The sequence below is a fragment of the Megalops cyprinoides genome, chromosome 25, assembly GCF_013368585.1.
Source record: "Megalops cyprinoides isolate fMegCyp1 chromosome 25, fMegCyp1.pri, whole genome shotgun sequence".
Lineage (NCBI taxonomy): Eukaryota > Metazoa > Chordata > Actinopteri > Elopiformes > Megalopidae > Megalops > Megalops cyprinoides.
This window is the reverse complement of record NC_050607.1, coordinates 13,329,968-13,351,849: the sequence shown is the minus strand read 5'-3', so window position 1 is coordinate 13,351,849 and position 21,882 is coordinate 13,329,968. Positions and strand designations below refer to the sequence as shown.

General features: G+C 45.4%; 1 protein-coding gene across 1 annotated transcript in view; it reads right to left on the bottom strand.

The window, feature by feature from the left end:
• Positions 1-20,492: 20,492 nt before the first annotated feature.
• Positions 20,493-21,882, bottom strand: part of LOC118772137 (coiled-coil domain-containing protein 91-like) — a 99,366-nt gene continuing 97,976 nt past the window's right edge. The window contains exon 13 of the mRNA XM_036520407.1: positions 20,493-20,691. Within this exon, the coding sequence (XP_036376300.1) occupies positions 20,542-20,691 (150 nt within the window). The 3' untranslated portion in view covers positions 20,493-20,541. The remainder of the gene's footprint in view (positions 20,692-21,882) is intronic.

Below are 21,882 nucleotides of genomic sequence, written 5' to 3'. Positions count from 1 at the left end.
TTAGACCAGAGGGTGCAGAAATAAAGGAGAGGCTGATAAATTGATAAATTGGAAAGGAAAAACACCTTGATGGCTGGAATGAAATTCATGAAGCCCAAATGCATTCAGCTCTCATCAAGTCTGATTGATGACATGAAAGAGAACATCAGTTTAGACCTAACCTTAGCAAACTTTTACACCTGTGATACGTAACATGTTCCTGTTGCTTTGCAAATGCATCATACCTTAACATAGAGAATAATATTGCTGTACTCTCCTTCGCATAGCCGGAAATGAAATAAAAGAGACAAACAATTTTTGAATGTTAGGTTTTTCTTAAAATAAAGCTTTTAGGTTTAAAAACAGTACCTGGTACCTGAGGGATTATCGGTGAAGTGCTCTGGGAAATACAGCATTGCTGATAGGCTTATCATTTACAGTCTGTACAGTCAGTCTGTACAGTAAGTCTGATAAAGGAGTAACCAGCTGGCTAACAAGGATGGAGAGAGACCAGTCACAGACAGTTCTCTTTTGGAGGCATGAATGAAGTTAATAAAAGACAACGACAGCAAAACACACGATTCGCACAGACTCTACGTTCTGGAATGTTCTCTGGTTCTAAGGCTTCTGTTGATACAAGACCAACCTCATCTTTGGTGGACTTGGTTTGATTTTCTGTATATGGACCAGAGAGTCAGCTCAGTGTGTGTGTAATATTCTGTCTTCACCATTGAAGTCACAAGTGTTCTGATTGCTGGCTCCTTACGAACATTCCTGAAGGGGTATGGTCTAAAACAGAGCATCTACAGTCAGCACAGTAACACAAGACAGCACCGGAACCTTCTGTTACCAACTGGAGCCTCTTAGGCTGGAGCTGAATATCTGGTCATAATAGAATATCTGCGGTTTGACTGCACAGGTCACCAAAATGCTTTCACACTACATGGTGCAAGATGTTTTAGAATGCGGTCTCGAGCTACAATAATGTCACTGCGGGTTGGTGTCCACAGTCTTGTCATTCCACATTAATCAATGTGGCAATGGCCTAGACGCTGACAACTTTTCAGAAGGTAAAGGATGTTGACTTAGAGATGGAAATCTAAATATCCCCTGAAATGTAAACAGAAGGTTAAGTGGAAGTCGTTAATCCTATTAACTTGCATGGAAATGTATGTTTGTGCAGTGAATTTACCTGAATTATTCAATTAGGTTGTTTTAAAAATTGTGTTTTTCTAACTAATTCATAGAGAAAACAGTCAAATATTTTCTTCTACACAAAAGAAAGACATATCTCCATCCCCATAATAAGAGCCAGTGAAACTGAAGTGCATGGGAATAATTAACCCAAAACAGGAATGAAAATCAGACCTGCCTCTCATGCGTCCACACAAAACCAGACCAATACAGTTGTGGGCACACTGTCTGAAGAACAGGGAGAGACTGGGAGTAAAGTTCCTATGCTAAATGATTATTTCTTCTGTTATAATCATTTTAAACATACACTTGGATTTTGTATCAGACTTGTTTGTACACTTATTCACTGTTCTTTTCACTTGATGCTTTATCACTGATATGTTATTTGCTATCCTAAGCCCTTGTTCTTGCAACTCCAATGATATGCATTATGTGTACCTTTCCATGACAGCCTATTGAATCACTCTCGATAAGGTTACCTGCCAAATACAGAAACTGAGAAGTCCCAGTCTGTGAAAACACCATACTCTGGGGAATTCTGTTATGGATTTTGATCCACCTGGAAGGCTAGCCTTTCATTCTGGAAGCACACACACATACACAGAGACACACACACACACACACACACAAACACGCACTACTACAGTCTATTTCCTGTAAAATTCCAAATCCCTCCCAACGCCTGATTATGATCTTCCCAAAGCGTGCGGTTATAGTCAGAGATAATTTGCCATTTCAAAATCAGGACCTCCAATTTACAGTTTCTCTGGTGTAATGAGGCAGACGAATGAAAGCCATCACACAGCGACTCATTCCGGGAGCCACGGAAACGAGCAGCCAAACAGAGGTCCCCATGGTTTCGAAGAGCTTGTTGACTTAGGGCAGGGGTGGTGGTTAATCAGGGGGGCAAGGGGGTGGGGGTAGTAGTGGTGGGGGGGATATGAAACCAACCTTGTAATTCACTAATCATTTTGTATCAGTGGAGTTCCTTTCATTGCAACAGGTCATTTCACCAGGAAATCATGGTTCATTTTCTCCGACGAGGCGGTCTGTGCGGGCTCAGTCTTTTCAGAGAAAACAAACTCGGTAATCGTAAGTCACTGAAGCAGCACCTGGCAGCCGGCTGCACTGTACGCCTCGCTATTCCTCCGACAGCCTCAGTCCACTTAAAGCGCAGTCGAATAACCTGGGCTCACGTATGCTTTGGCACGCTGGGCTTTAGGGGGTGTGAACGCTACAGGACTGGTGATCGAGGAAAGGTGGGGTAACACACATGGCGGACATCTGGGGGACAGCTGAGACACAGGATGGGGGGTCCCAAAAACAGCAAGTGCGACAACCAGGAGCCATGCGCTTCAGAGCTGAATGGATTTGGGTGTGCTGAGTTGTCCCCCTCTGTGTAAATCGCTGTGCATAACCATCAATGATGGACCTTTTTCTGTATCTCCAGACCTGACTCTTAGACGCAATCAGTCCATTTGCTGGTGGCTTTCACCGAAGAAGAAAAAACAAATAAAATAAATAAAAAAGCCAACCGGGTCCGGGTGGCCGCCAGGCACTGGAATTAACAGGGCAAAAAATATTTCCGTGCTTAGCTTGGCCCACTCCCCTCCTGCAGCCTGCTTTTACTCACTCTGCTCTGACCGTCCGACGGAGCACCCTTCAAGACGGGGGGGAAAAAAAATGTCGAAACATTTCAGAAAACGCAGTGCCACCAACATGCCCTCAAAAAGCGTCCCCCAACACTGACCCACCCCGCCCCCCCCCCACCACCACCGCACACATCCACCCCCCACCCGGATACCAGGGCTCTGAGCTCATCTTCCCTCCACGGGTGCAGGTCGTCGTCCCGGAGCCACTCTGTTAACCCTACCTAATAAATCAAAAGCAGACATTCAGCAGAAACTCACCAGCGCTCACAGTCACAAGTGCCAGAGCGAGCGACATGCCAACACCTCAATGTATTTAGCATTTCACTGTAATTCTTGGCCCGGGTCGCGCTCAATTTTTCAATTAAGTAATGAAAAAAAGAAGCAAAGAGCTGGCAAACGATCAGCCGGAGCTGACAATACCAGACTTGTTCGAAGGCCTTTATTTATACTTCTGCAAAGGTGTGCTATCAAGGACAAGAAAAAAAAAGATGACAAGAAAAGTTCCTTTTCAATATCCCCTAACCGCCCACCTCACCTCCCAGTACCCGCCTGTTCGTCTTTAATGTTTGTGGACAAAAAAGTGATTTGTCAAATTTGTGGCCCCCACAAATTTCTAAATTTTTAGAAAAAAATTTCTTCAGGACTTGGAAACAATTAAGGCATAATCGGCAACATGTGAGCAAGGGGCACTCAGGGATTCGGTGAATTCAATTCACAGCACTTGCCCTTTGGGCTGAAATAATGTGTTTTTATGATTACTGTTTCAACAATTCTAATGGCGAACAAAGCATACAATGTTCTATGAGTGTTTTGGAACATGTCGGCACGGCCTCGCTCTGATAATTTTCCTTGCGGTTATCTCAAAAAGGGAAATCCAATTAGGAATTTTTCACAGTCTATGCCACTGTTTCAATAATCCAGGTGGAGGGAAAAAAAAAACACCTGCATGTGTGTTTGATATACATGTACGTTGAGATTTAATTGAGAAATGTACTTTGTCATTCAGGGAGGCATTTTTTGTGAGCACAGGCTGAACCCTACAGCTTAGATTCAAAACTGGCTGCGTTATTTATCAATGACCAGAATCCCGCAGTGGCAGAACAAAATGGCTTCGTTCTGCTGTGGATAGGGTTAGGTCGACCAGGGCCTCATCTCACCGCTCTCTGGCACACTTCACTTCCTCAGACGCCTGTGAGCTGCTTAGATGGTGTCAGCGGAGTAGCGTCTACCATCCAATGAGCGCACACTCTACGGTGGCTTGCAGTGGGAAATAAAGCCATTGACTGTGTGCGAGCGTATCAGACGATTGGTGGTGAGATGAGTCTAATATTCAATTGCTGACTCCAAAACAGAGTTGCGTAAAGGGGAAAAAGCAAAGATACCTGCTGAAACAAATGACTGTGGACACAGAAAGACTTGTTCATCTCCACTGTGGGTATGTGCTTAATGTATCTTGGAGTATTTTAATGTACCTTTGGATTCACATTTTGAAACATAACATTACCCTGCCTAATTTGGTTGAGACATGATGGTTGTTTAAATTTTTTCGTTGGAAGTGACATTGTAATACATTGCAAGCTGCATTATGTGTGTGGCATTAATTTCATTAATGAAATCTTGTTTGTGGTCATAATTGCAAAAAACATTCAAAAGGAAATTTTCAATATATTCAGAAACTAATTTAACATGTGTTTCATAAAGCAATATCTGAAGTAATGAATAAACAGATTAATGATTTGAGAGGGCTGTTTTAAGTTCAAACTGTTTTGCTTTGCATAAACTTAGTTTAGCTAAATTTCAGCTGGGTTATAGTTTCCAATGCTGAAAAATCCTAACATGAAAAATTTCTTCTGATTGTACAGCATAATTCAATATACCAGCTCAATGACCTCCAACATCCTATTTGACCTCAGTATCCATGACAACTCCTCCGTCAGTTGGCAAACACATCTTCTACGAGACATAAAATATTTAACCATCTCAGCAAAAAGTAAATATAGCAACGTTACAGTCAGCAAACATTGACTGACACTGAACATTTGCTGCAGGGTTTCTGAAGTGACTCTCAAAAAACAATAAACATGCTACTCCTATCCTACCGAGGAAAAAAAGCCCAACACACAGTCCTTTTCACCACTGTGGGCCACCTACGCTCAGGGAGCCGAATTTCTCCAAGACGCACGGGCACCACTACGACTGCATCCTCACGGCCTTTGCTAAGCAACAGAGAAAACATCTAGATCAACAGTGTTTTGGTCCTAAGCAGAAGCACATTGACGATAAAGAGCTGAAAGCTGGACGACATCTCTCGGGCACACCCCGGGGTGAGGCGTCGTGCTAAGGCGTCTGATGCTACTTGACAATTGCATAGTGTCACAGAGGGAAGAAACACGAGAGAGCTGCAGCCGGGTTAGTTACACGGGTCCCGGGTGTTTCAGACCAATCACTGCATTCCATGTAGGTAAGAGCAAGTTTCAAAACTCAGCTGCTCTCCTTTAGCTGTGAAGGGGAAACCGGCACTGAAATTGAACACTGCGAAATCTTTTCCAAGTTTCTTTCAATTAAGCATCAAGACCTTGGACTGGGTGAAGGATGAGAGGGAGGGAGAGAGCAAAAAAAATGTCTCCCTGGAAAAGGAAAACATAAAAAAATAACAGATCGGTGCAGAAGAGCCAGAGTGGAGGGAAACGGGAGTGAAAGGCGAACAGAAAGAATCCTTTTAAAAAACAGGGTTATCTCTGGATTTTTTTTTTCCTCGCCACAGCGGTCTTTTACGCGGGGGCTGCAGCTAATTTTTCGACAAACAGAAAATGTGCTTAGCGTAGACAACGATCGGTTACCCGATGCTGGCCGAAACCTCAGGCGCGGCATTCCGCACGCCTTCGGAGGTGTCTGAGGCATGCGAGGGGGCTGGCGGAGCGGATCGCACTTCCCCGCTATTATTTTATTTATGTAATCCCGAAAACCGAGAACGCTTCTCGTGCCACCGCTCTCGCCCAGGGCACCGCTCCCCCCTCTCAGACCTGTTTTTGAAGCACCCCTGATTTGCATTGAAAAAAAGAGAAGGGGGCGGGGGCGACAGGTGGTTAGGGACATGCTGTCAGGGTGGCAGTCCTGTCCGGTTCCCGTTCGTCTCCTGGGGCTCTGACCCAGTCTTTGAGTGATGGCGGTTTTTTTGGCCGTGCCAGCGCCACGCTCCAGAGAGGCCTATCGCCGCCGCTGCTCAGAAACCTCACAGTGTGGCTCTTCTGTGCCGGCGGTGAGGGCTGGCGCTGCCAAAGCCTACTGGGTTTGGCTTCTCCTTCACCTCCTGGCTCCCCGCACTGATATATCCAGCTGAGGTACAATAATTTGACACCTCTTAAGCAGCGGGACCCTTTAGCGTGACAACCACCGCTTTGTTTTATATGCCTGCGTATTTCGAATGCAATAAAAAATTACAGTCAGCAACATCCATGCTGTATTTTTATCCACTCCTGGAAGCCGGCCTCCCCCTCCTTCCCTCTCCCCCTCACCCTCGCTTTCCGATGTCAGACATCAGCATGCACTTTGCGGTAGCCCCGGCAGCTTCATTTCATTTACTTTTTTTTGCCGGCTCACCTACGTTGAGTAAAGGTTCATTTCGTGACGCGCAGACCCCCTTTCGGAGCTCGAGAGCGGCGAACCCCTCTTCGCCCAGGCAGTGAAGCTTCACCTGGCCCCTGGTCTGCCACCTCTCAGGCAGACATTGCAAGGTGGGTGTAAAGTCGTCTCCCGTGAAGAGCCTCTGGGTGTACCTCCACAGAAAGCATCCAGCCCCTGTGTGAAGCCAGGAAAGGCCCATGTTTCAAACCCTAACCACATATCAAGAAGGATTCTACTCAACATGGCCCAGCTATTCAGCCCAAGCCCAAGCAAAAGCAAACCTGACCTGAACTCCTGATACGCACGTTCTTGGGACCGGCTCTCCTTTCTAGACATGTTTTCATACATAAAGCTGAGAGGGCAATTACACAAGCAGAAGTGAAGAATTAGGAGACAAAAAAGATTTGGGAAACAAAGTCAGGAATGAGGAACATCTGCACTGAAAATGCAGATCTCAAATATTTTTTTTCCATTATTCAACTTATGTGGTATCAGTCAAAGCGCCTTATTTGAAATTCCATCCCTCATTACAGCACAATATATTGCCCAATGTCCATAATCGTCTTTCTCACAAAAAAATGGCCATTAATACTCATAATGGAGGTCACCACCCTTAACCATGAATCTATTTATACGCTGGATGAATCAGAGACAGATGGGTGCATTCTTTGAAAAAAAAAAAATGAACAAATTAATGTCTTGACGTGGAATGAGTTTAAATTGTTGCCTCAATTTAAATTGTTTAAATGGTTATTTTTAACAATGACAAGACAGGGCTGACAGATGGAAGGCATTTGTTGAGCATATAAATGAGGAAAATCAAACGGCATGAGCAAACGTGCAAATAATGACCTTGTGGCTTGACGTCAAGACCTACACATGATCATTACCATTCTTCAGCCCATGGCCAGCGAGAATGGACAGCTATTGTACAGTACTGAAAGAATGGCCGATAGCTATTTTCGCAAGTAGGGTCAAAACAGCTCAATTAAATGCCTCACCTTTGCCCCTAAGCTGCTAAAGGACAGAGTGGAATCGAACTGTTCCAGGGATGACTGAATCTTACCTTCTGCCCATGGTACTGGATGTCTGTCCGTATATTCCTATAATAACTACCCCCCCACCCCCCCCAAGATCCCTGGAGCAGCCCTTCCCCACCCTTCCCTGAGGTTGGCCTGTGGTTTGTGCTGGAGCGGGGCGGATGCGGCCTGCCTAGCGTGCCATGGGGCATGGGGCGTGCTTCCTCCGGGGATGTTTTTCTAATGCGACAGGTGAGCTGCCAAAAAGCCCTCCCTAACGCCGGCACCCGAAACACTCTGAACCTCCGGCCCGCTTCCTTACCCACACACTGCCCCGCCCTCACCGCTCCCCGCGGGTTTGACCCGCTAACCCGAAAATCCCCCCGGAGAAAAATGCCACTCTGCCTCTCTCTTGCCCCATGAAGTACCACTCCCCCACCGCCCCCCCCCCCAAAAAAAAGAGAAACTGTCCTCACTGTGGCTATTAATAGGTTCCATCAGGCCGGGCTCAGGGATTCCATTCCTATGGCTTTCTGCTTAGCAGCCTCTCTGCTTTTCGGGCACATTCTACCCTGCTGTAATTCGCTGTGTGACAGCCTGACTCAAAACCCCTGCAGTCATTACATTCCACGGGGGCTGCCGCTCACTCTCTCTCCCCACGCTGTGGTTTCTGGCCTTGAGCGGAATTATCTGCAAACACTTTTCAAGATCCAGGGCGCAAACGCATCGCAGGCCGGAGCTCTTTGAGGGAGCTGATTATTTTGCTAGGCCCGGTAATGATAGCGATTATATAAAAATGCTTACACTTTAAGAACATTTCTTCAAATTCAATTACCGGACTCAGACCCTGACGGGATGTCAGATTTGCAAATATAAACGTGCCACTATGTAAAAGCTCATATGCTGGTAAAACTCATTACATCCTTATTATTATCATTACAACTATCGCAGAAGCATTTCTACATTATGTCAACCTGTGATTTAGCTGTGCAAAGACTTAGTAAGCTCATTGTAACACTGGTAAACACAGGGTTGGGTGGGAGCGCTCCGACACTTGTCATCAAAGAAATAAAACCTTGACAAATAATTTCCTCCTCCGCGGAACTTTCCAGGCAGGGGAACAGGGAAGAGGCCCCTTCCTTTGAAGCACCTGAAAACGCAGCCGCTGCTCATTCTGTACATGAATGAAGGTCGCTGTTCCCCACCCTCGCCACAAACGAAGGGAGGCAAGGCACGAGAGAGCTTGTGCGTGTGTGTGGAAGGGGTCGCATCCTGAACCCTGCTTCCCAGCAGTCCGTGCTGGGAACACACCGCCACATCAGTGCTGTCGACATTCTCTCCCTGCAAACACCGCTGGCGGGCCCGCAGAGCGCTGTGCTGTGCCAGCGTGGGAAAGATTTCTCCCATCTCCCCACACTGCATGTTTTTAGTAAGGTCTGCCTGTCATTAAACACAGCTCCACTCAATAGTACAATGGACACCACACACCACACTGGTCTTCTTGGTGGTCACCAATAGCGTACCTAATAATATTTATTTCTTATTTGCGTAAGACATACTAATGTAGATATGGTGTTGCACTTGCGTGTTGAACCAAGTATGCATCTGTGACCTCAGGGTAGTGTTTGGCACTGAGGCATATTCAAATATGGTTCATAGTGTCCTGTTTGTATGGGACAATTTGTGGTTCATCCTTAAAAGAAGTGTCCAACGGGTGAAAGTTTTTTACCTCCTTGATTTGATTATCAAGAACTGTCAAGGCAGTGCGTCTTCAGATTTTGAGAAATTAAACAGATGATCTCAGATAAAAACACAAAATATAATTCTAAATTTAATATAATAAAATTCTAAAGAACTATGGCAGTAGCTTTTTTATAATTCCTGAGAGATATATCTGCATCAGTATTTCTTCTGAAAACCCAAGATGCACTTACACTTCCATTAGTCTTAAAAGGATCCCGTTAAAAGTATGTCTTATTAGTAAAGTTGAAACAAAACAGAAGCTCAGACATGGACATAAATTTATCACATCATTTACATATTCTTACCAAAAACCTTCTTCTTCTAAACACTTTATATTTTGGTTACTACCAACACTTTTTTGATTTTTTGACTCTGATTTTCGTTGAGATATCCGTTGCAAATTCAGTTGTATCCTTTCAAACTTTATATTAATCTACCTACCTATGAGATTCAAATGTCAATTCAAAATATTGTAACACTGGGGATGCATGTTCAATTTATTTTGCTACCACATTATTTGGAATCAACTAAATTTAACACCTAACTTTCATTTCCAGGTTGAAAGTAATGTAAACTGCCAGCAAGCCACATTCCTTTGGATTACTATCAGCAGTGACCTCTAGAGGCCAGATGGGAGAACTGTAGTTGAAACGTTTGCCTGTATCTGCAAATTGCCTTCAGTAATGCTCAACTGTCAGCAGTCAGCATGTTCATTCAGCCATGTAAATCTTGTAACGGCTCCTTATTCCGAAAGCTCATAACCCTTCCAATCACGGATTTCACCAGGACATTTTTGAAACAGTCAGTGAAATCTACACAGTTACTGGAAGGAGAGCACTTCAATTTTCACTGTATTGGAACTCACTGCAAGTAGTCCCTTTGATCAAGGTACACCTCAGAATGTCACTGCTCTACATTCAGGGCACAACCAAGATGGGTGTGGGACAGTTGCCATGGGGACCACCTATCAACCCAGTGCTCTGCCCGATCTCTGCAGACAGCGTGAAACCAAATTCAGTGCTGTAACATGGTTTCACCTTCTGTGGGAGAATATAACAAGAACTGCAAGAACATTATTGGAACTTTTTGGAGGGTGGGGGGGGGGGGGGGGGTAACAGGACCATCTGTTGCTGTTTACCCAGCTGATTCTAATTCCCTGTCTACCCCAGCGAGGAGTTAGGTTCAAGCGGGTGAGCTGGTGAGCTGCCTGGCCCTGTTCATGTTATATGAGGGACGCGCAGTATGAGACGCTGACAAGACCAGAGCATTTTATATCTCCCTCTCACAATCACTGGACATCGGCGGCGGGAGAAATTATGGGTATCTAGGACATTATTCAGGCCGCAGCTGAGAAAATCCGAGGTGCAGAGGGATTGTATTTTTCCAGCAGCTGGAAAAACAAATACACTTTGGCCACCTTGGCTGCTCCAGCGTCACTTAGTTTTTCTGCCGTTTGTGATGGATGAGTCCAGTAATAATGTGAGGGGTTTTAAGCAGTTACCCCATACGCTCTCCTCTGGCCAATCCCCATTAGTGCCAAACAAGGCCGCCACACCCATCTCAGCATCAGCAGTCATGAACGCTTACGGAGAGGACCTCAGGCAGTCTCAAAAGCGGCCGATCGATACCATGTTTTCCCCCACTGTTTATCAGGTCGATGCCAGCAACCCCTTTTTGTTAAAGAACAACCCCCTGGGTGGGTCTCAGTGGCAAAGGTTACGCAGCGTTTTATCGAGGCGCTGGTGGAAGAGGAAGTCCAGTCCTGGCTTCAGCGTGCTGCGTGAGCTGCAGTGGTGGACCTTTTTCAACCGTCCACACAGTTGCAAAACAACGCAGTACATAATGTTTGGCCTGCTGAACTCATCCCTGGTTTTTCATTCAAAGAGATCGCATTACCTGCCCTTCTCGCTGGAAAAACCCAGCCGGCCGGCCAAAAGGGCAGGATCATCAGCTGTGACATAAAGAAGAATTACGACGCAAGGAGAGGATTAGGCACAGGGGAAAAAGCAGGGGGGCCTCGCCCTGGAAACGATCAAAACAAGGAAGGACAGTTTCGGCAAATCCTCAAGCGCTCAAACCTCCGGAGCCAGCAGGTCTCTTCAAGAGGTGCAACTGGAGACGGGTGGATTAAGGAGCAAGCTATTTCATCAGGGCCTTTTTTTTTGGGGGGGGGGAGGGGGGGGGACTAGACCGTTGGCCGTGCAGGGGACAGTGGAAAGGAAGGATCTCTTAGCAAGCGCATTATTGTTGAGGAAAAAGAGAGGGAGAGTGCGCCCGGGAGATGGCAGCGGAGCGAGGGGCAGTGTAGCAGGGGCTCCTGCACCGGAGGCGCAGCCAGGAATTAAGCAGCCGAAAAACCGCACGGGAGGAATGATTCAGCGCACAAATCAATCACAGAGAGGAGGGAGGGGGAAGATCGCTCTTCCATTGCTAATGACAGCGAGAACACAGTACCTGTATTAGAAACAGGCACTGCAGGATAAAAAAGGATCGATTCCTAGAAATGTGCCATGTCATTTTTGCAGGGGGCTCCTGTATGAGCAACATGCATTGATACCTACAATCCTGTGCACAAACAAAACCAAAGAAGAGGGTAAAGCGCAATAAATGTATGTAGAAGAGGTAGCAAGGGGTGTTCTGTTTTGACATGAAATGTGAAACAAACAGAATCCTATATGTGTTTAAAGAAAGTTAAGGTAGATCATGAATACATACAATGTAATCTCTGAGCGGACAGATGTTCCTGATTTTAGGTTGGCAAAATAGGGTGTTCCCTTTTGCAGAGATATTGACAGACAGAAATAGACTGCTACACTCAGAAATGAGTAGGATGCAAATATATGTACTTGAAACAAAGAAACCTCAATATTATAGAAACCACTGATGGTGTGTGAAACACAAAGAAGGGAAGCAGTCATGGGGGAGTCGGTCACGTGATCAAGGGTCAAAGGTCATGGGTCATGAATGTGAATTCTGTGTGGGATTCTGCTGAGGCACGAATGGATGAATGACTTCTCTTTCACAGCGTGAATGCAATGTGTCAAAGTGAAGGCGGTATTTTTAGCCACCGCAGCGCCCATCCCTGGCCCGTATCGTCCCGTAGGATCAGTGTTTCCTCTGCACTGATTGAGGGGAGCCAAACCCAGGGTGGCACCGCTCTTCCTCCAGCGTTTGTCAAACTTACTAATGACGGCTCTCTAATCCAATTTGCGCACACCCTCGTGTGAGAGCATTCGGGGGGCTAGCGGTTGTCCAGAAAACAAAATTTTAATTAGATCAAATGTTCTCTAACAGACACGGGGGAAAGAGTGATTGCCACACATTGCTAATTGGTTATGCATGCACGTCGCTTCCAACGCCAGAGAAATACATTTCTAAAATGGAGTGTGGCATTGCACAATATTGTTAATGTCCTCTGGTGTTCTTTTTCCTGTCAGAGACATCTGGGAACACAATACCTCATTCTCACTTTTTCATCAGCTATGGTGCAACTAAATCAAGACCAACACTGAACAGAAAAAGACTGAAAGCAAACCAACTTAGCTGCTTAACTTCTAAATGGACCATCTGAGTTTCAAAGGGCTCTCCCCTCCAAAGAGCTAGGCGGTCAAACCTACTTTCATCAAGCAGAAAATAAGTATCCCAAATGGCTGAAAGTTCCTGATTTATGAATGAGTGAACCCCTCAAGTATTTGCCCTAAAACGCATGTTGAAGGTGGGAGACAGGCCACGTCCGTCTTCTAAGATGCCTGTGCTGAATCAGAGTCTGGCTCGTAAGCGTAGCTGACCGCTGAGACTCTGCATGGGGTGTGGCTTCCCACAGATGGGCATTTTATGTGAACGGGAGGCCTTCAGATAGGCCTCTCAACTCGTACATGAGTGCTGGGATTAAGAGGGAGCCAAAACCCCTAGGGCAAGAGGGTTCCCCATGTGTGTTCTGGCCCGGGTGCTCTGTCCTTTTCGTTATTGAAATTAACATGTTACACCTCCAAATGAGTTATTCCACGGGCGCTGCCAGCTCGGGCCCTTGTTCTTTGTGGACGAGCTGGAAGCCCATGGGACGGGTTGGAAAGGGAGCCCCATGCGCTGATTGATACGCGCTCCAGGGACGAGAGGGGGAACGAAAAGGGGGGGGGGAGGGACCGTACTTGTTCCAGCACCGGCTAGGTTGCCAATAGAGTAAATCAGGAGCATAAACCCGAGGTGTCCCATTGCGACCGGCCTAAGTGCACCTTAATTGAAGGGAAACAAATATTCTGCTGAGCTACCCCTCGATGGGCTTTGCTGAAAGAGAATCAGACAGGGGGTTTTGTGGACATGAGGTGCCTGGAGGGATTGGCACTGGCGGTGATAGCGGGGCGCCAGGCCCACACCGGGTTTCTCAGAAACGGAGCACTTGAACGCTTTCATTATGGTGGGTGCCGCGCTCCGCTTGAGGCCAAAGCTGATTCATAACCAGCCCTGAGCTGCCGTCTCCAGAGAAAACACGGGCAGAGAGGAGATGCTCTGAATTTCAGATGTAAGGGTTCTGTGACCGTAGAACACTCAACATTATATAACTCGGTACAACGCATGACGGTCTCTAGACCTTTGAAACCGCATAAGTTAACTCCTGTGACAAATAAATCAAATCTGTATTTAATATTGGTATAAGCGTCAGTATTCAGGAAGCGTGAACCAACTCCTGGAAATAATCAAAGATGAAATCTGCGTTTTGTGAACATTACTGACAGTATGTCTTTAGCCCACTGAGCCATTTTTGACCGTCAATGACCTGATGTAGATTGTACTACCATTTTCAACTCTACATATGACACTAGACTGTGCTTCTCAAGTTCATTTTGTTATTGTCTCTGTTCCTGCGTTAGCACTTTGAAATGCTCGCAAAGTGCAAAAGCAATGAAGTGCCATGATGTGCTCTCTTTCTTTCTTTGTTAGCTTCTTTCAAAAGGAAAATAAATTCCCTGGGTTTAATCCAGGTTTTATTTCATTGTAGAGTCAGTAGGCAATGTTTAGTAAACTCCAGGAATACAAAGAATAACAGGAATGGTGGTGGGAGTGAGTGAACACTCACAAGAAAAAAATCTTTTTAAAGAAGTTCTGCAATTGTTAAATATCTGGTGGTCATGTTTGAGGAGGATCAGGACTGAGTGACCAATGAACTGATATGAAAGTTTGATATCAAACCAAATATTTTTAGATGCAAAATATGTTTGTGATTGACCACAAGGGGGAGTTTATAAAAAAAAATAAAAAAAACAACAGATTGAGGTGCCAATGCTTGCCACTTGTAAATGTGTCTAACTGTAACCAGGGAGGGACTAAGATTTATGCCCACAACATTCTGCATGACCATAAACAAAAAAAGCCCAGCTCAACCTGCACATTGAATATCATAATTTTATGATTTCTCTGTTATTTCTGTCAGAATATTTTAGTTTTATACTAACTTAAACACTAGCTTGAATGTAATTTGGGAACCCTTACCTATTCCTTCATTTCCTCCCCTTTGGAAACTGTGGGAGAAGTGTGATGAAGAGAGAAAAATAACAAATGAATAAAAATTCTGACACATTTTGATTAATTGCCTTTGAACCCAGTGCAGTAAGTGATGTAACCGTTGCCCGCCACCCACTATTGATAGAACCCTTTTAGAATCCTGACCAATGTGGGCTCTGACAGTGTGGCTGACCCTGTGCTGGTGTCTCTGGGGTAGACAGGATGTCTGCTGAACAACTTCGCTTGTCCTGTTTTTTTTTATTGGATGAGCTGACTGTCTGAGCATGTGCAGATATGTTTTGCCAACCTGTTGTAGAAATTAACTGAAATACCTGTTGACCGGGGCTCTTAAACTCCGGCCTTGGCGGACCACAGTGTCTGAAAGTGTTCACTGCTGCTGGGTGCTCGACCACCTGATTGAACCCATTGCTGTCCTGATTAAAGCAATTCCATCCTCCTCTCTCAGTGTTGGTGGTTAAGGACCAGGGCTTAGCAACCCTTTGGCATTGTTAACAGGTGCTATGTGGTGGGTGTTCTGCTCTACCTTGCATCCAGACAGGGCTGGGGACTATAACCCAGATTCTGTTCAAACTGCTACAACTGATCTGATTGCAGCTACACTGACTGGTCTCCTTCTTTGTTATATTTTAGGTTAAATCAAAACCCTGACCATAAAGAGTGTGCAGAGACTACAATTCCAAAGCCATTAGCTGACCTGGGGTAGAACCCACAGCATTAGGACAAGCAAAAAAAAGCACAGCTAGTGGCATGGTTTGGTGTTGTAAAACTGTTACGCAAAATCAGTCGGTGACCTTTAGTACATTATGAGTCCAGTTTCTACTTCAGTGTGCACTGAGAAGAGGTGCTACTGTGGGATCAGAGAGGGGATTTTACCTGCCGTGCATGGCCCTGGTGTCCTTTTAACCTGCTGTATAGGTGTGGCCCCTGATGTCCTTTTAACCTGCTGTATAGGTGTGGCCCCTGATGTCCTTTTCAACCTGCTGTATAGGTGTGGCCCCTGGTGTCCTTTTAACCTGCTGTATAGGTATGGCCACTGGGGTCCTTTTAACCTGCTGTATAGGTGTGGCCCCTGATGTCCTTTTCAACCTGCTGTACAGGTATGGCCGCTGGTGTCCTTTTAACCTGCTGCATAGGTGTGGCCCCTGGTGTCCTTTTTACCTGCTGTACATGTGTGGCCCCTGGTGTCCTTTTAACCTGCTGTATAGGTGTGGCCCCTGATGTCCTTTTAACCTGCTGTATAGGTGTGGCCCCTGGTGTCCTTTTAACCTGCTGTATAGGTGTGGCCCCTGATGTCCTTTTCAACCTGCTGTACAGGTATGGCCGCTGGTGTCCTTTTAACCTGCTGTATAGGTGTGGCCCCTGGTGTCCTTTTTACCTGCTGGCAGTTGTGCGTTCAGCAGCCCCTGCAGCAGGGTAGAGAGTGGAGAGAGCTTGGTGGGCAGGTTCTTGGCTTCTCCTCCCCGACATCTCGGAAGTGACCAGTCCCCGTCTCCATGTAAACCGCTGTCTAACAAGCCCCCACCGCGCCCCCACCGTACTTCCTGAATACATTTGCCTCCACGGGGGGCGCAGAGGACGGGGGCGTGGAGCTGGATCCAACAATTTGTGGGGGCCTGCATAAAAAACACGAAAAAAGCCTCCCACAAAATCTGCATGAAAAAGGCACTTTGTAACCCACCCTCTTGCCACACACACACAGAGACACACACACTCCCACACTCATCCACATCTCTGCACTCCAAGCAATCTCTAAAATCTCCAGCTCGTCCATTTTCTGAGCCCCCCCTCACCCCACCCCCCCGCCCCCTCCTCAATGGAAACCAAAACAGCTTTTTAAGAATGAGGAGGTTTTTCGGTTTGTTGCTAAATATAGGGCCTTGCCCAGCAGGAGGCGGCAGGATCCCGAGCCACTTTCAACAAAGATGAGCCCCAGGTCCTGGCCAGGGCCCCAGCGGGTGGCGGCTGCCGGTGGTCTGCCGTTCTCTTATGCACCGGCTCTTAAGTAAACAGTGCGATCCTGTGGTCGCCTTCGGCGTGGCAGCGAGCGAAAGGCCTCACTGTGCTGAATGGAGAGTGGCTACACAGCTCTGGTGTTGTGCCTCCCCCACACTACCCCCCCCCCCCCCCCCCCCCCCCCCCCCCCCCCCCCCCCCCCACAACCTCCCCCCTCCTCCAGCTTCAACCCCCTCCAATAACCCGACACTCTGTTCCAGTAGCCAGGGATTGAGGGCCAGTGACAGCCCTGATGAATGCTCCGGAGCCCTGCTGTTTGCTCCTGACGGGGGCAGTGCGAGACCTCTGTTCCAGGACCTCCAGCGCTGACTGGCCTGGGTGCTCGAACCCCTGTCTGCAGCGGCAGCAGAGCCCCCATACTAATCTTCCCCTTTCTCCTCTGAGCGGCCTGTGTGTCAGCCACTGTGTGCGGTGCAAAGCCATCCTGCTCTTCTCTGACACGCAGGCACAGGAGGTGTTATTGGCATGACAGCCTGCGACACCATCAGAGTGAAAGCACTCGCTGAATCACTCGTATCGTCCGAACCCACACGCTCAAAAAGCAGACCATTTTTTCCTGAAACATAAAAGCTCCCCAAAAACAAAACAAAACAAAAAGGTTAACCAGGGCTGCTCTTCTTTTCATTAAAAATTGGCAGCCAAGGAATCCTAAAATGAACCTAAAAGCTACAAGAACCGGAGTGAGTGATGGCAGCGTTAGTTAAACAACTAGATCGCATGCAACCTTTAACGTCCGTATTGATGTGGTTCGGACATGTATTTCAGATGGGCCTGTCTCTTTGCGGGAGAATCAGGGAGGGATTTGTTGATGAACACATTAAGATGGACTGCGGAGAAAGATTAAGGCAGATTCCACTACAAGAACTCATGGGACAGTAAACTGAATAGCTTCAAGGATAAGACACGCTTAAAGGCCATTTGAGAAACAGACAGATACTCAACAGCATTGGAACAATTAACTTTGAAGAACTATACAGACATCCGAAATACTGCATGATCAGAATTGCATATTAGTTCTTCTTTTTTAGTTTGTGGGTTACATTATCAGAGAATATTAGTATTGGTAAAACTTAAGCATGTTAACTCCTTATCTAATAAATACTGAAGACAGTAGGCAGCCTAACGGACCAAGAAAACCACTTGTATGAAACCATCTCAGTTTTGTAGCTGGTCTATTTTTACTGATTTTAGTAATGCAATCCACAACGTCCATACCTCTGATCTTTATCAAATTCAGCTTTCCTAAGCTCTATATGTTCTGCTGATCACATTTACAGTGCCAATCTGAAAACATGTGATTTTCCTGGATTCCTGGACATTGTCAGTCCACTGGAGCCAGAGTGCACCAGCATGACACAATTTCCGATTGAATGTGAACATGAACGCTGTTTTCTGTGACTGATAGGATGCAGACGAAGGATGTTTTACTCATTTAATGCTGTGTGTCACGAGTGCTCCTTGTTATACGGGTGGATGACCTAATTGGCAAAAATAAGGTCATGCTTAATTTAAACTCCACTTGCAGTATTACAGGAAACAATACAATAAAAAACATTGGACATTTTGATGTTGTTTCAGAGCACACAGCAAAAAATACCAAGAGGTCACCAGGATATTATGATATTGAGAGAACATATTCAAACAGAGAAATGATGTATTTAAATCTGCAAAGGTCTGCATTTGGAGGGTTACTTTTGCTATCAGCAACAAAGTCTTGCCAGATTTATAGTGATACTGCAGGAAAAAATATTTTAACCTAAATCTGGAGGTGGACAGTGAAGATGTGTTTTATGTGGGCAAACACTGGGATGTTTAAACGGCACTTTAAAAAAAATGAACAACTTAAAACTCTGACCGAGCTGAAAAGCCTTAACAGGGATATTTATTATCTTTCTGGCTTTCTTGGTGGGGCTGATGTGGGGAGTCTATGGGATATTTAGATAGCCTTTAGCCACCCCCCTCCACACCAAAAGGCTGCTGTCCCACATGGCCGCTGCTGCCAGCTCCTTGTCGATACAGCTGGTGGGCTTTCTGCCATCCTGACACAGGCATCAGGCCAGCAGTGGCATCGCTGGCTGAAGGGGGAATTGGGGGGGCAGTAGAAGGGGGGTAAGTGGGGAGTACTTGGGCGTCCAGACAGGACAGGTGACTACAGGTGAGGTGGGAGAGGATTCTGCCCCCCTGCTGAGTGACAGCAGGTGGGAGACCAGCAGGTAGGAGGACTCAGAAGCGCACTCCACTACGCCTGCTGTCTCATTGACAGAAGATACATACACAAAAAACATTTTCAAATTTAACAAACATGTTTAAGGCATACATTTTTGATGCAACTTTAAATACATTGCATATACATTTGAAAATATATAAAACATATCAGTTTTCATCAGTTTCCCCTTCTACACATTTCATGTAATTTCTTGCATGCATTGTGAAATATTTTTTCAAAAATTCCTTAAAAAAATCTTGTAAAGTATACATATTCAATAACAGCACAATATTATATTACTTAGATGAAAACAACAATAACTGATACATTTTATATATTTTGAAATATGAGACACTTATGATGTATCATATTTAAATATTAACATGCTTTTCTGTTTCTTCATAGCCACAGTATTATGATACAATAAATGGAATTTTCACAATAAATTATGAAATTTCCATTTTAAACCATTTTATTGAAATTGAAGAGTTGCGCAATAAAATATGAATTTGAATAACAAAGCACCATTCTCATTTCACACATTTTTTTTTTTTTGTGAGAACTGGTTTTGAGAAATGCTTGAATTATTTATCAGTGTACAGTGTAAAATGTGTTTATGAAGACATGTGGAAGACCAGCACTCATATCATTATCAGCACATCACTGAGGACAGACACTATAAAACCCACTGTGTGTTAAACACCACAGAACGCCTTCAAACGCAAGGGTAAGTTTATTTGCATTCTAAACCCTACAGCCCAAATGCTTCAGTATACATTCCATGAACAACATAAAATGATTCAGCCCTTTGTTGTTCACAAAACCAGGATGCTATCAACAAGTAAAAGGTCCTTTTGCAAATAATTCACCACCCTATTTTCTATCGATCAATGTAAACCTGATTATCCTTCAACATGTTTATTGTGTGGAAAAAAAAAGCTTGATTATAGACCTAGACAAATACAAAACAAGAAAAGACGCGATCAAAGACGAGCGGCAAACCACCCATTGCAAATCAGGCAGGGAGGGCCCAGACCGCGATGAGCGGCGTGGCGCAGCAAGGCACCCCCTGATAATCAGAGATCACAGCACAGGAAGAGAACGGCGGCGACCTGCCTCTGATTACAGCGCTCTCATTTTCACACGCAGGGAGCAGCCGCTTGCGGAAAAAAAAAAAATTTTTTAGAAGACAGGCAAATAAAGACGCAAGGCCAAACAAACATGAAAGCAGCGGGGGAACCTCCGCTTCTGGCAGCCAATCAGAGAAAGGCTTAGTGCATTTCAGCTAGTTTCATGAGATTAAGATGCAAGGCGAGACCCACTATTTGTTAGGAAAAAAAAGGAGGATTTTCGACAGACGGGCGAGGGGAAAACACAGGGACATGTCCTCCCACAGGCCTCAGCTGGAATCAGATCGGAGTCTTTGGAACCACCCTTCGGATCACTAAATTACAAGCCTCATATCAAAAAGAGGCATTTTAGATGGTCATTGTTTTTTTTTTTTTTAAACCAGGAATATTAGTGTAATCTGTAATGTGCAATCAGTGTGTGGGTCAACAGCTTTGAGAAGTTAGATGAGGCAATGTGGGTGTCAGAGATCGAGGCTGCTGCTGGTGGGCGTGTCCGGGTCACCCTCTGCTTCGACGGGCCCATCCTGCAGGAGTGCAGACAGCTGCCTCTGGGCACAGGACAGGAAGAGCTCCAGGCTGGCCAGGTTCTTCTTCCGGGTCACCTGGTCCAGCTGCCGAGAGAGAGAGAGAGAGAGAGACAGAGAGAGAGAAAGAGAGACAGACAGAGAGAGAGATAAAGAGAAAGTTAGTTTTGCTTTGGGCAACAGACCCCCTCATGGTGTGTTTTTCCAGAGATACTTCAGGGATTTAGGAGGCCTAGTGTGTAAAAGGTACTCGCATCAGTTGAGTGCAAATGCATGAGGCACCATACACAGTGAGAAATGTGAGGAGTTCACATGGATGGTCAACACTGTTAAAAAGACATAATGCTCCTGACCACAGACACTTATGATTGATGTTTATTACTCATAAGTGCTATCTCCATGCTACCCATCAGTTCATACTGTATGTACTGTATAATACTCAAGATTAAGACAGTTAATCATCACAGGCTCTTGTAAATGATGTACATCATCACAATACATAAAATATATATTAGCAAATACATTTTAATGAAATATGTTTAATATACATTTTTAAATAATACAGAAATGAAAATGAAAAAGAGAATAAATGCATTGCCATGTGCAGGTACCCTACGCATCTAAAACATCAGGCTAAAATTCAAACCTGTTCCTGCTAATTGCTATATGAACATGTGGCCATACAGAAAGCGTTGTTCTAAGTAGCTATAACCATTGGACTGCTGTTGTGGAAAATTGCCACATGAACTTAAAGGTGACATCAGTCCGAAGGTGGCCAGGTTTCGCCGCAGCAGAAATGTTCCATTCAGGCTGAAGCAACACGGTGAAACACTCCTTCTCACGATTTGACCACACGGCATGAATTTCAGTTTTGTTTAGTTCATCACAAATAAAAGCAAGAATAACTCACGTACCTGCACTTCCTATATCTATATTTCATCTATGTTTTTACAGGTAAAGAACTGAGGCAATGTAACCAAAGAGCCGATGTAACATTGCCTTCCACCACTGAGGCAGAAAAAAGGTGCAAACGCACTCAGAAAACGTATGCACAGAACAAATATTCAGAGAAATACAGATCACTCTGGGGACTGTGGAAGTCCCGTCTGGTGATTTCTGAAGCTGTGATCGATGTCCTTTTTTTCTGGAATGAGTTGCCTCACCGTGGCACGTTGCACAGTGGGTGATATTTGCAATGAAAAGGTTCACTAAATACCTTTCCAGCTGCCATGCCCAATGAGGGAGAGAGAGAGAGAGAGAGAGAGAGGGCAAATTGAA